Genomic DNA, 15,713 nt, shown 5'->3' on the forward strand with positions numbered 1-15,713 from the left:
TTTTATTGTCACCAAAAAATGACAATTGCGCTGATTTTGCTTAACAGTAAAATTCAAATCGAGTTCTTAGGTTTTCGCGATTGTTACACATAGGAAATGAAACTATTTTTCCGGATTTAAATCGCGTATATTTGTTTTTTCAGTCAACCGTGACCATGGGACCTGTAAAGGATCCGAAACGTCGGTTTGTTTGAAAAAACAAATATACGCGATTTAAATCCGGAAAAATAGTTTCATTTCCTAAGTAAAATTCAAACTAAATAAGATATTAAAAAAACCATTAGAGGGGGTTGTATAACAGATCTCGTTCTCGCTCATCCCATATACGTTTGTGACATTTAATTTGTTTGAAAACTATTCTGCCAAATCATTACAGTGACAACAGCGTTCCGATTGGCCAGCCCGAATTCGAAACAATTGACGGGTGTCGTCAATTGTTTCACTTCAAATCGACCAGTTTAACTTGAGCTTTGCTGTAATAGACGAAAATTTAAAAATTACATATTTTATTACCGATAAAATGTGATTCCGTTTGTTTTGTAACTAGATGTTTTGCTGTTTTTCCCACACCACCGAATGCAACAGCCCCCGATGCACACACATGTGAATTGTTGGCGCTGTACTATTTCAGCTTTCTAATTTGATTTCAGTGCAAACGGAAGTTGATATTTAAAAGTGATATAAGGCCCATTTGCCTGATGAGTTGCCAGGGATGGATGGACCTTATTTCGTCTCTGTTTCTGGTTATATGCTCGATGCAATGCAAGTAGGTTCCTGGCCACCTACTTTGAAATTTTGAATCGTTCTTAAATTCCTTTTATTCTTCAACACTTACTTTTCTTCTTGCCATCGCCACTCTTTACTAAATTTCCGAAGTGAGCTCACGTGGTTGACTTCACACATAATTCTGACCAGTCAAATCATGTAACCTAACTGCTTGTAAAGCATAGTATTTCTAGTAATTACAGGCCCTTTTGGGGTAAGTTCCTTTTTACCATAACCTGTATATAATTTAAGTATGGAGTGTTTTTATACCACTGTGCCTGTTTTTATATCATTATGTTTTGTTACGGCCTTTACGCCTTTAATTTACCTGTTCTTTTCCCGTCTTGTATTCTCTTTCTTATTTCTACAATAAAATTCATGTGGACCGAACCTTGTACTTAATTACGCGAGGCCCGCGTGACACGTTAACAACTCAATTACGCTAAAATGTGGATTCCGTTGGTTATGACAAGGAGAGACTGAGACGACATGCAACTAACAATTTTCGAATTATTTTATAGGCACAATTATAGTCAAAGTATGGGAAGCCATTTTGTGACAAGCTTTATATAAGGTGAAAAAGACATTTTATTTATTTTGCAAAAAAGGCATTTTTGTGTTAGTTTTGTTTTTAGTTAAAATTCATCACAGCTTAAATCGGAATTACTAAATTTTTCAAAAACAAAACACTCTTTATATACAGATTTCTTTTTCCAATTCAAAAATATTCCTAAAAAAAAATTATGAATAAAATTTCATATCTCAGCGAGTTTTTATTGGAATTACTTTTATTACTATACACATCTTTCGCATTTGTTTTCCATACTTTTGTATTAATTCTGTATGGCGTTCCATACGAAATATTTGTATGGCAGTATTAAATTCATATACGTATATGCTACATCTAAGTTAGAATTATGTATACAGGGCGCCCTATTATAAATTGAGATTGTAACTTGTTTAAACCACACCAAAAATTAACAGACGTTTGGAATTTTTCTACATACTTACTTACAGTTCTAATAAAGTTCTTACGTACTACCACGATAACTTTTTTATTTCAAGTTGTTTGGAAGAAATCGCTATATAGAAATAAGGCCACCTGGTTATTGTGTACTGTTCTCCGTAATAATCTCACAATAATCATATTCGCTTAAGTTTCCAATTTGCGGGCACCCTGTTTCTACGTACCTACGTCTATGACTAAGTAGCTAGTATCACTTCTTATGAGCTGGGGCTTGTCACGCGTTGCCGAGGAGCTCGCTGCAAAAAAGAGAGTATTTAATGTATTTATATATACAGGTTATTAATTTAATTAGGCTGCACCCGAATTGGAGGAGTGCATCCCATGAATTTGAAAAAAAATTATTGTTGGGAAAATAAACGGAAGCTTTTTGTAACTGTAGCATAATAAGTTTATGCCAATTGTGTAATGTACAAACTAAATATACACCAAGCACCAGGTCGTGCGTCTTCCAGAAAATTCTTGCGCAGTCTCCAGAAATCCCGCAACTACAGAAACGTATCTAGTTTTTACGTACATACCATAGACATTATCTGAATAGACACCGCAAGTACCGCGATCTATATGAAAACCAAGCGTCCCATATTTTTTGTACCTCTGATGACGATACAAGCACTATTTAGTGATGGGACACCTCCTTCGGCGCTAAAGCGATTGATTAAATCGAAGACGCGGACGCTGCACGCGTTTAGAATAAAGATTTTACAAGTATTTCTTCATTATAATAGGAAGCCGTGAAACATTAATATAGTAAAATAATATCAGAATAAGATAATTAAATCCTTTATTAATACGTGTTTGACAAAATTTTCCTCTGGAAAAATAAAAAATAAAAGAAAACAAACTTTATAGAATATTTTTATAACATTTTCTAAGATCTTAAGAATTATTATTCTTTTGTCCCCTAAATCGACCAGAATCGAGAACTGTGTTGCATCAAGTGAACACCACTAATCGTAAAATTTGACCAAAAACACGACGACGCGTCCGTACCACTAAACTGAATGCATTATATGAATATTCATGGCCTACTAAAGAAGGACCACAGTAACGGCGACAACTAAGCGTTTATAGCTTACATTGGGCACGCGAAGTAGGTACGCTTGCGGCGTCTATTAAGATATGTCTGTGGTACGTATATATATATATATATGTTATTATTACATATAAAAATATTTGTTAGTTATTATTTCCATTAACGCTCTGGCGGCACAGAGGCGGAGCGGGAGCGTTTCGGGCACGGGAATTTCTGTAATGTTCGAGTGTTTTTCAGTTTATTAAGTTTCAATATGTATCTGACCGAAATTCCTATTGCGTTGTTTTCATAGTGCTACGTAAACTACGTGCTAATAAACAACGATGTGGTGCTTTCTTTATAATCTGTGTAGAAAATGAACCGTGGCTGCTTTTGGTGTCACACTGGCCGCCTTCGCTCCCCTATACCGCCGTGAACTACGCTTGGGACTGATGTGTGGCACGTCCCGGTACGCAATCGTCAAAAATATATGTAATATATATAATATCCCGCAGGTTCGCCCGCGGACCGCTTTTCCCGCTGTACCGCCTCTGTGTGGCCTGAGCTTAATGGCGGCCACGCGGTCGCTAACGGCGCCTGTCACTGTCACTTTATAGTGCACCCTGTATACTTACTTGGTGAGTTCTCTAGTGGTGAGTGGTCCAGTGAGGCCCGACCTTGATCTGGATCGATGCAGCTGTGCTCGCCGTTCAGCTGGCAGACAGACAAACATGTTAGTTCATTCATGTTTGAAACACAATTTACTTAGCGCGTAGAAATACCTATTTTACGGTTAATACTTGGCACGGGTCTTCATTAAGGAGATGGTTAGGTAAGGCACGATAGCCCGATGTGGGTTGGGGACTTCTTTCATCTCCAAGATGCATTTTATGTCAAGAAAGAAGTCCAGGATATTTTCATTAATACAAACAAAAAAAATCTTTATTGCCACAAAATATTCGATAGGGAATATTGTGATATTGTAATAGGCAACATGGTACAGTCAGCATCAAAATGATCTGAATCTTGCCAGACAGAGAGACAGACACATCTTTGCTCACACACAAGAACAGTACATATACGAGGGGCGTTCAATGTATTCTCGGTATAGGTATGAAATAATAGGTAAAAAATTCTAAATAAAATTTATTTTTCAATATAGTCTCCCACAGCCTCAATACACTTATTTGATCGGGCAAATAACTTTTCGTTGCCCTCGAAAAAATATTTTTCCTCTTTGCCTGAAAAATGTTCATTAATTGCCTCCTTCAACTCTTCATTGTCGGAAAAATGCGTACCCCGGAGATCTTTCTTTAGGTTTGGGAACAAAAAGTAATCACTGGGGGCCAGGTCAGGGCTGTAGGGTGGATGAGTGATTTCTTCAAATCCACAATCCCTCACAGCAGCCTTGGCAACGCGCCCTGTGTGAACCGGCGCGTTGTCGTGAAGAAGCAAGACACCAGCGGTCAATTTTCCAGGTCTTTTTTCCTTGACATTTATTAGTCCAAATATTTTTCCCCTTTGATTCCCTTTTTTTTTCGTTAATAAGTTTACTCTAATAAACATTAAATTGGTTTCGCACCCAGACAAGTCGCTGCAGAGACAAGATGCGTAAATGGGAGTTCAAGGATGTTACTCTATTGCTACTAAAAAAAATGATCTGAACCTTGCAAATTTTCAGAAATATCGAAAAAATTGCGGAAAATGAATCGAGAAAGATCGAACACTCAGAAAAAATTACTTCGATCCGGTCGGATTCGAACCGACGTCTTCTAACATACCGCGTCAGACGCTATACCAACTAAGCCAAGGAACGAACCAGCAGAATTCACGAATTTTTCTGTGCTTGCGTCGAATCTTTGTATTTGTTTTTTCCTACTAGTAGAGCAATTTCACATAAAAATAATTGAGTATCAATTCTATAAAAAAAATAATTAAATACAATGAATAGCGACATCTCTAGCCAGGGCTGGTAGCTGTAAAGGTACCTAACTGGGTGACGAAATATCATAGATTTCTCATAGATGGCGCTAGGGCTAAACAGTCGTTGAAAAAACCAAATAAGACGCAAGCACGTAGAAAAGCTCGTGAGGTGCACTGATTCGTTCCGTGGCTTAGTTGGTATAGCGTCTGGCACGGTATGCCGTCGCCGGTTTAAATCCGGCCGGATCGAAGGAATTTTTTGTGAGTGTTCAATCTTTGAATTAATAATTATAAAAAATGAATATTCATAATACGTTTAAGATGTCTATAAACTATTTGTAGTAATTTCAGTTTCAATAAACAATTAAATTTAAAATCATGACGAAAAGGTTGATTTGCCCCTAAACACTTCTGAAAACTCAAACGGTTAACCGCGTAAGTTGGAAGATAGCCCAATGGCATTAATATTCTTTCGTTGAATCATAGCGTCGCAGTTTAAATCACTATTTCCATTCATTGATTCAGTAATCAAAATACGCAGACTACATAACTGTAGTAAAGTATTTGCTACTTAAATATCAAAGGCATAGAACATAACATAGTACATTACAATAATGCTAAGATTTAATTTCCGGTATTGTGCGGATAATACCGGAAAATTAATTAAAGCTTAGATAAATATCGCCCATTCCCGGTTAAACGACACCATGTTTTTCCTCCAGATCATTCTAATGCTGGATGTACCCAGCTATGGCTCCAGTATGGGAAGTCTTACCACTAGTATTTTTGAAATATACGAGCTACATTTCGACCGCTGTCCTGTTGCGATATTTCAAAAACCTAATTTCCTCTAATGAAAACACCCGCATCACCATTTCTCAGGGTCCAAAATCTTGTCTTTTAAATAAATACAACATTAAAAGCAAAAAAAAAACATAAAGGATTTCTCAGCTAAGAGGCGACTGGGTGTTACTTCTGAAATCGGAAATGATTTTGTAAAGGCGTAGCATGTGTAAAGACATGCGAAGCGGATCGCTGAACGCCTCTTATCTGTGAAATCTTTAATTTTTAACCTCCAAATTAGACATCTGTTTTACTTCAATGATAGTGACTGCTTGTAAAAGTGGCGCGCGCTTGTCACGATAGTGGCGCAGCGACTGGGCATCTAGATGGCTGTGGAGCTTCTATAAGCGCCTAATTTGAAGGTGCTCCAAGAATAAGACGATATACATAGTGTAACCGTATGAGCTAGCTTGACGACGTAGTGCCAGAGGATTAAGGAAACATTGTTCCCGTTCCTCGTAGCCGCCTACCTTAACCTCCTAAAACCCCGAAAGCTACAATGAGGAAAACGCTAAACGTCTAACGAGCTATACATTTGAATATCGCCTTCAGTGCAACGGAACAATATGCGTCAATGTGTAGCTTGATATAAGTATAAATATAGTGTACTCATTCTTCTTTCTAGACACCCTATTGGTCATACAAAATATCTAGCGCTTAACTTTAATGCGATATTTTCATTGTTATGTATTATTACGTCAGGGTCTGTTATGTACGCATTTGATATACACGAGGCCTTAAGAGGTTAAAGAGTAGCCACAAGATAGATTCCAAAAAATGCAGCCAGCTGGATTTGCAGATTACTGCTTGGCGGCAGAAATAGGTAAGGTGGCAGTACTTCATTGGACTCTTTCACATGGAGCTCTACTGCTATAATTCATCTGTTCCCTTTTTGCTGCTTTTGTAATTACACTCTTAAATGTTAACTAACTTATACGGTCACACTCAAGTTAAAATATAACAAACAACATAAAAAGCGGTTATTAAACATCGATCGACAACATCGAATCGGACTTGTCTGTATCTTTCTAAGAGCGGCGATGTGTCTCTCTTGACGTTGCGACATCGACGGCCGCATTGCAATGATGATATCGATTCTGTTGTATTAACAATTCAGTTGAACCATGGATGAATACATGAGACAGGCAATTACCATAGTGAAAATCTTAGCCTATAATTTGTGCTCAATCTAAACCAAATTGTCTGACTTGTCACCAATTGATAATGATCGTGACAATTTTATTTATGTTATTTTACAATTATCAAAATAATAATCGTGATAAGTATATTCATGTTATTTTATAATTATCAAAATAATAATCGTGACAATTTTATTTAAGTTCTTTTATATTTATAAAAGTAATTATTGTATTATTATCTAACAAAATAATTATGTTGATAATTTCGAAACCTAATTTATAACACTATTGTGTACAGAATATGCTAAAAATTTTTGTAAATAAGATACCGCTTAGCTAAGCTACCGTCGAGCTTTTCATAGGTTAAAATAATATTGTGAAGTAAAATTTTCACATAGGATTTTAAAATAAATACTGTTTATTTAATTTAGGTGCAAACCTAATATATTTCAAATAGGGTTGACTTTTAACAAATGCGATATTTGTGCAAAATCAATTTGAAGCTTAAAATTATTAACGTTTTGTTCATACAAAATAAGCATAATAAAATAGCAAAAAAAAAACGATACAAAACTAACACTTCTAGACAGGAATCAATTGAAGGTTTCGATATAGGAGTTTCAGAGTGTGCAAAATTTAACACTAAATACAAAAGTCACGAAGTCTTCAGTTTTAAAGGACAATGTATACGCCTGGACAATAAGATTCCGCTAACACTATCGTAAATCAAAAACTTTATACTAAAGGTAATTTATACAGGTTATGTTATACATCTTGTGCATCCAAAATCTACGGTAGTGACCCATTTAACACTTTCGGGTTATTTCTATCTATCTATTTTGAAATAAATTGAAATAAATATTGAAAATACAGTTAACAAATGACTATTTACAAAAATCGACCTGGAGTTTCTTACTTATTTTTCTTCTGGAAGTCTGCCGTACGAATGAATAGTAGTTTAATATTTTTGACGCCAGTCTGTGTAATTGGCTTGCTCAATTTCAAATTTGAATGTGTTGCTTTCCGGTTACCGGTACGGAAATTTTTACCGTTATATTTTAAGAATGAAATGAAATAGAAATGTATTATTTCATTTGCGTGACTTTTTGAATAAGCATAAATATCTCACAGCTTGACAGAAGTTTTAACATACTTTATGAGTAGGAAATGAAACTATTTTTCCGGATTTAAATCGCGTATATTTGTTTTTTCAAACAAACCGACGTTTCGGGCCCTTTACAGGTCCTGTCAACCGTGACCATGGGACCTGTAAAGGGCCCGAAACGTAGGTTTATTTGAAAAAACAAATATACGCGATTTAAATCCGGAAAAATAGTTTCATTACCTATGTGTAACAATCGCGAAAACTTAAGAACTCGATATACTTTATCCGGTTCTTGATTTGAACTATTTATTATGAGAAATAAACAAGTATCATTACTAATATTATAAACTTGTGTGTATAGATCTTGTGTTAAAGTTTACACTGAGTTGTAATGCCTGTAACGGTAACTTCATTTGGTCCCTGTCCCTAGAAAGTTACTACTTGAGACATACCTTCTAACCTGTGCAATATTGCATTTACTAAGTGTTCTTCTTCCTGGCTTAAATCCTCTACGAGTGCGTGAAACGAAAGTGTTTATTTGCTTGTGAAAACAAACCTTATTGTAAAGAAATCAGAAGCCGAAATTGGTAACCGTTATTGCCCTTTGAGCGTGTACAAAATTAAACACAATACTTACGGGGATACGATTTAATTTACATTTTTTTCGGTTACCGGTACTGCATCTTTTTACCGGTATCGAAATTTTTTATTGACAAATTGTTTATTCTACCTTAACGGAGCACATTTTGTGTTCAATTTCCTATGCGCTGAAATACCTATAACAGCCTTTTCGGTTCCTTATACAAACTGGCAAACACTCAAACGGTCTATTTAATGGAAAATGATACTAAGGAAGTATTCTAAACGTTGACGGTGGTAGCACATTAAAGTTGGTAGTTTTGATACACTACAATAAAGGCCACCGAGTCTACTATAAATAATACCGCAAAGCAGCACTGAGAACGATTTTATGATACCCAGTGAAGGGACGAACAAGTCATGCACCTGGTGGTAAGCGACACACTTGTCCTTACTAGTTGCAGTGCCGCAGTAGACTAAAGTTTGTCGCCTATTTAACGCTTCAGCATCAAGTCGACACGTCTCAACTCAATTAAATATCGATTAAAAGTTGGAAAAATTACCGCATATTTTAACATTCAGTATACTGACTATAGTGTTGAAATACACTGTGTATGACAGTTTCGAGTCCATTTTTTTGACCGATTTCAAAACTGGAGAAGGTTCTATGTTCGACTGTATTTATTTTTTATGTATGTGAACATACATAAAAAATATTTCCGATTTCTACGTCAATTGTGAATCGATTTTCAAATTCCTTTTTAATTTGAAAGGATATATACTCTAGAGATGGTCCAATTGTCATCAAATCCGAATCTGATGTGATTGTCGAACTCTAACAAATCAAAGGTTCTCGGATAGACGTGGACGTGTAAGACAATCGTTATCATCTTTCTATTTCTCGTAATGATATAACAGGACGAGCAGACCCCGCACCTGGGGGTCAATTCAGAACCTTACGATAGCTCAGTTCTCGACCGATTTCTTTTCGTTTTTATTCACAACCGAATCGAAACTGTCGTAATCGTAACCGAACCGAAATGACGTCACACCTGTACGATTACTCAAAGTTCTCGATCGGCAAAGGCAAAGTTACCGAACTTCCCACTGTTTAAAAAGCAAGAATGTAATGTAGATTTTAATACAAGACTAATGCATTCCTATATTTTTAACCGACTTTAAAAAAGGAGGAGGTTCTCAATTAGACTGTATGTTTTTTTATTACGTGTGTTACGCGTTAGACTTGTAAATATTTTGATAATTATTTTTTGGTTGGAAAGAGGGTACCTCAGATATGGTCCCATTTAAATTTGAAGAAAGTATTCCACCTCTAAAGGTAGCAAACTAGGGTATAAATGACTTTTGAGGTCGGTTTTTTTAGTACTCTGTACAGAGATTATAGGCCTTTAAAGTCTTAAAAAAGATTTTCATTTTTTTTATAATCTATTTCACCGACTAACTCCATAAACGCTGTTGGACGTAAGTGCCTGTAATTGCCGAAATAGCCCGTAATAGGCCTATTTGAATAAAAATATTTGACTTTGTCATATTATCGGCTCAACAGCATGAAGTGATGACTGCCAGACTCAAACACAGGAAAGATTAAGACAATTGTCGTTTTGAAATTGATCATTCTTTTAAGAAAAGATGGTTTATTGGTACCTAATTTTGCACTTAGACATTGCTGTTAAATGAACGACAATCTTTAGTCGCCTCACGATAGCTAGAATTGCTGCTTTGCGGTTAATAATTAATGTCCTCGACACATCAATTTAAAGTGAATTATCAAACGAAAATACTCACCTCCTGCGACACGTGGATTTGCTTTCTTTCTCGGCCGTTCTCTACTGAAGGCGGACCCGCTCTGTAGAGCTGCCATTAAACTGCAAATAAAATATAATAAATTAATATTATCTTAATTCATTATCAATAACGTCGAGCAGTAGGACATACTGATGTTTCAAAAAAATGCAATACAATAATTTGTGGAATAATTTATTAATACAAAGTTCGAACACAAAGAAGAATTCTTGAAAAAGACTTGAACCTGTGACCACCAGAGCGCTACTATAATTATAACAAACTAGTAGAGATATTTCACCAAAAAAATGAATGAATATCACGGTGATAAAACATCATTCAATATCAATGACCTACCAATAAATGGATATCGGGTTCGCGCTTAAAAGTGTCCGCATCTATAGGGCGTTAAAATCACATACAGAGCGTCAATGGCGCAACAGTCTACGTTTGTTCGACGGTCAGCGCGGTTGTCAATCATGCCATACCATATAATAATAACTTGTAAAAATTACTGCAGTAAAGTGTCAATACAGGGTTTTGTATCATATTTTCACTATACAAATATATTATGTTATCATAGTTCTCATTTATAAGTGTTATTTTGTACAGTTTTATAGTATTTAATTTATATATAAATGAATCGTAAATATAAATTACAAAAGCACACAAAATAATCAAATAGCTAACTGTCCTTTTTCTACACATTGCATGCGCAAAAGATGGAAAGAGACCCATTGTGTCAATTTAAAGAAGCTTATATATAAACTTCTTGGTCCTTTTCAATTCTTCGAACCACAAGCGATTGAAATATTTATAACAAAGAAACTATAGAGTCGCTTTGATTTGAATCTTATTTTTAAAAGATTTTTAATTAAACGTTAGCAATAACTAACAAAATATTGTTGTACTCGTTTTACGTCTTGGGATTACCTATTAGAAGTCAGAAAATACATTTGCCCGAAATAACGTTAGCTCGACTTTTCATAATGTCAAATGTATTTTTTTTAGAAAGATTACAAAATAAAAACTAATTTGATGAAATGCGTTTACGTTTAGTTGGAATATCGATACATTTCTTATAGTACACGCTTATTTTCACATTTGTAGTAATATTTGTATGTATGTATCTGCCCAACTCTTTGTCATTTCTTTAAGTGAATTTGTACAAAACTTGACATAATAATATGTATAAATATTAATTAATATTTACGATAAAGGCTTACTCCATTACTCTTGTGTTCAAGTAATTTTCAGTCGAAGCTAAATATGGTGCATTTTGTTAAATTTCCAGTAGAAGCTGGATATGGTGTTTTGGGCCCTTAAAATGTTGCAAGCAAAATTAGGCAGTACTGCAATGACGTTACAATTTAAATTAAATGTTTTAGTTTTTTATATTTCGTTACATGTGACTACGTTTGCATTGGTTAACTTCGGACATTTTTTCGTGGTTTTTGCATTAGACCCAACGTCCATTTGTTGGTAGGTCAATGTTCAATATGAATTGTTTCATACATTCTTCGGTATAAATCTGCGCACGCGGCGATCTACTACGTGCTGCACTTTAATTTCAATTCATACATTATTTTACGTAGTACCTTACCAACTGTTCACTGATACTTTTTTTATAATATCAAGTGACGGGACGACCAAGTGCGCCTGGTGGTAAGTGACAAGCCTGTCCATAACAGTTGCAGTGCCAGTCGGAGCTTTAAATCGCAAAGACCTGAAGGGCACTGCCACTGCGCCCGTCACTCTGAGACATAAGTTGAAAGTCCCATGTGCCTGATATTTCACCAGCACCCTCCAGGGTTTTCTTTTCCTTCAGGGTGTTTTTTTAGGGATAAAAAATAGGTAAGGTGGCAGTACTTTCCTCATTGACCTACTACCAAATGGATGTCGGGTTCGCGCTAAAAAGTGTCCGCACCTATAGGGCGTTAAAATCGCATACAGAGCGTCAATCGCGCAACAGTCTTCGTTTGTGCGACTGCCAGCGCGGTTGTCAATCATGCAGTACTATAAAATAATAACTTGTAAAAATTACTGCAGTAAAGTGTAAAAACAGGATTTTGTATCATATTTTCACTAAGCAAATATATTGTGTTATCATAGTTTTCATTTAAAAGTGTTATTTTGTACAGTTTTAAAGTATTTAATTTATATATAAATTACAAAAGCAAACAAAATAATCAAATACCTAACTGTCCTTTTTCTACACATTGCATGCGCAAAAGATGGAAAGAGACCCATTACGTCAATTTCAAGAAGCTTATATAAACTTCTTGGTCATTTTCAATTGTTCGAACTATAAGCGATTGAAATATTTGGAACAAAGAAACTATAGAATCGTGTTGATTTTAATCTTATTTTCAAAATGACTTTTTATTAAACGTTAGCAATAACTAATAAAATATTGTTGTACTCGTTTTGCTGCTTGAGATTACCTATCAGAAGTAAAAAAATACATTTGCCCGAAATAACGTTAGCTCGAATTTTCATAACGTCAAATGGAATATTACAAAACAAAAGCTAATTTTGGCTTTGTGTCCTCAAAAAGCCAAAATTAGCTTTTGTTTTGTTGCATCAAAATTACTTGAAAGCGTAATCATTTTATTATAAATCGGTTTTCGGAATTACGGATATTTGAGTTTACGTTTAGTTGTAATATCGGTACATTTTTTATAGTACAAGCTTATTTTCATATTTGTCCAACTCCTTATTATATCTTTAAGTGAATTTGTACAAAATTCGACATAATAATATATATAAAAATTAATTAATAAATACGAGAAAGGCTACTCAATTACTCTTATGTTCAAGTATTTTTCAGTCGAAGCTAAATATGGTGCATTTTGTTAAGTTTCCAGTAGAAGCTAAATATGGTGTTTTTGGGCCCTTAAAGTGTTGCAAGCAAAATTAGGCAGTACTGCAATGACGTTACAACTTAAATGTTTTAGTTTTTTATATTTCATTAGATGTCACTGCGTTTGTATAGGTTAATTTCGGACATTTTTTAAGTGGTTTTTGTATTGGACCCGATGTCCATTTGTTGGTAGGTCAATGACTTTCCTGGACGAACACTTTTACAAGGAGCTCTACTGCTACTATGGAGTCAATTGGCCCATACACAATAAAAAATCAATAATAATTTCTTGATTTCAGTGGGATGTATAATCAGCTCTATGTATATTACTTAAAGTTAAAGTAAACATACTCTTTGCCTATTTCTTGTTCCAATTAATCGAATAATCAGCTACAACCAAACATACCTGTCCATAACGCCTTCCTGCGCACGTTCCATATCGACGAACTGCTTATATCGATGCTGTCGATCTCTCCTCTCCCTCTCCGCTTGCGCACGCGCCTCTCTCGCTCGTCGAGCTCTTTCTTCAGTTTCCCGAGCTACTACGTTTTCCTGGTGGGCCGCCTGAAATCAAGCCGGAAAATTTAGTATGTATAGTAGCCGTAGTATGGCATGCAATGTTTGATAAACCCGTGATAAACCGCCCCGTGACATATTTATTTCAGTTAACAAAGCGGTATTGCCACTATTATTATTTTATATCGCGAATACTGAATAGGTAAGATACCGCACTAGAGTCATTCGTTCTTTCGTTTATTTGGTAATAATATTATAAATCACCTTTTTCAAATAATTTATATACAGGAAGATTTTTTAATCACTATCCAAATTTTTTTTGGGCATTAGGTATCGTTAATAGAACCCATTTCTGAAATAAAATATGTAGGTCATATTTTCACAATAAAATAATTTTCCCGATCCAATAATCAATAAAGCGTGGTAACCATTTCTAGCGTAAATTTCTCTAGTACGCAAGGCGGCAACATCAATCAACACACCTGCGCGCGCGGCGCGGAGACGGGAAGGGCTAGTTGCGGGGGAGGGCGGAGGGGTACCGGGAGCGGCGACAAGTCACGCACAAAGGTCACGCAGTCGCCCGCGCATTTCCGCCCGGCGAAAGCGTGTTATCTCGTGCGAATTGCGATACATAGCGCAGCCCCCGCGATGTACTCAAACCGCGAATATTATGAAATGGTGCGATGTTATTTATTAAGTGGCGAAAGTTTGAACGGAGCTCAAAGACTGTACGAAGCGGAAAGCCTCCCTCGCCTTCGCAACCAAGGTGTAGTGAATCCTTCGATACCGAACCGTGCCACGATTCTCGCTGCCAATCAAAGGCTGTTAGATCATGGCCAGTTCACTTCTCCTTCACATGCACAAGGGCGTGGAAGGCAAAGACTGCCAGTAGAGATCGAGGAAGAAATCTTCGATTTTTTCGAAAGAAACCCTCGTGCAAGTACTCGAGATGCAGCGAGACGCTTCGAGGTCAGCCAGTACGCCGTCTGGAAGCTGCTCAACACCGCAGGGTTGCACCCTTACCACTTCCAAAAGGTGCAAGCATTAAGTGATGCAGATGCTGCGCCCCGCCGAGCCTTCTGCGAGTGGCTAATTGCGCACCCGACGGCCGTTATAATGTGGACCGATGAGGCTTTATTTACGCGTGTCGGATTATACAATCAGCACAACGAACACTGGTGGTCATTCCGAAACCCACACATGATAAGGGAAACCTATCATCAAGTGCGTTTTAGTGCCAACGTGTGGGCCGGTATCGTAGGCAATAAAGTACTTGGGCCGTATTTTATCGAGGGACGCTTGACCGGTGGCACGTATCTGGATATGTTGCGTACGGTGATCACGGACTTTGTGGACGAGGTGCCCCTCGTGCACCTGCGCGACTTTTATTTCCAACAAGACGGTGCCCCGCCTCACTACGCCGCCGCGGTGCGCGAATACCTCGGCGCTGAGCACGGCGACCGCTGGATCGGCCGCGGAGGCCCCGTCCCGTGGCCAGCGCGCTCACCGGACCTGACTCCATGTGACTTTTTTTTGTGGGGTGAAATTAAAAGACGTGTGTATGTGGAAGAGGCTCAAAGCCTAGACGCATTAAAACTGCAAATCATACGCGCGTTTGATGAAGTGAAAAGAGACACTGTAGTGCTTAATAAATTGAAAGACAATGTGCAGAAACGTGCTGGACTCTGTTTAGAGAGAAATGGTTTGCATTTTGAACAATTGCTAAAATACACTTAGTTATTAGGATTTTAATCTTTTTTTTTTTTGTTTTATTGTAGGCAAGTTGAATTTCATTGATTTTGATTATTGTACATTCTAAGTTGATTCAAATTTTTTAAATACGCCTTATTGCAAAAGGTGCTGCCTACCTACCTACTTTGTAAAATTGCCTTCTGAGTAATTTAAACCTACCTACTACCTAGCTAATTTAAACGTTAACGAGTAACCTAAACTACCTTATCACTATGAAATTTAGGTAGGTACAATAATGCCTTTTGCGATCTGACGGTCCTAAGCCCGTTAAAGTATGAAGGAAAAATTTGCAACTTATGGATGTTATTATTTGTTATCAATCAAATGGCGGTGCGGGGGGCGGAAGCGCAATGCGCGGTGACCATTTACGTCAGGATTTTTTTGGATAA

The 15,713-nt window shown here is 36.6% G+C and overlaps 1 protein-coding gene across 1 annotated transcript in view; it reads right to left on the minus strand.

The window, feature by feature from the left end:
* Positions 1 to 260: 260 nt before the first annotated feature.
* LOC113232156 (protein diaphanous) overlaps positions 261 to 15,713 on the minus strand; it is a 52,644-nt gene continuing 37,191 nt past the window's right edge. Inside the window, exons 22-27 of the mRNA XM_026466794.1 lie at positions 13,463 to 13,620; positions 10,197 to 10,276; positions 6,585 to 6,667; positions 3,440 to 3,518; positions 1,957 to 2,028; positions 261 to 473 (exon numbers count right to left, since the gene is read on the minus strand). Coding sequence (XP_026322579.1) covers positions 445 to 473; positions 1,957 to 2,028; positions 3,440 to 3,518; positions 6,585 to 6,667; positions 10,197 to 10,276; positions 13,463 to 13,620 — 501 coding nt within the window. The 3' untranslated portion in view covers positions 261 to 444. The remainder of the gene's footprint in view (positions 474 to 1,956; positions 2,029 to 3,439; positions 3,519 to 6,584; positions 6,668 to 10,196; positions 10,277 to 13,462; positions 13,621 to 15,713) is intronic.

Source organism: Hyposmocoma kahamanoa, unplaced genomic scaffold (assembly GCF_003589595.1).
Source record: "Hyposmocoma kahamanoa isolate Upper Pololo Valley unplaced genomic scaffold, ASM358959v1 67, whole genome shotgun sequence".
NCBI lineage: Eukaryota > Metazoa > Arthropoda > Insecta > Lepidoptera > Cosmopterigidae > Hyposmocoma > Hyposmocoma kahamanoa.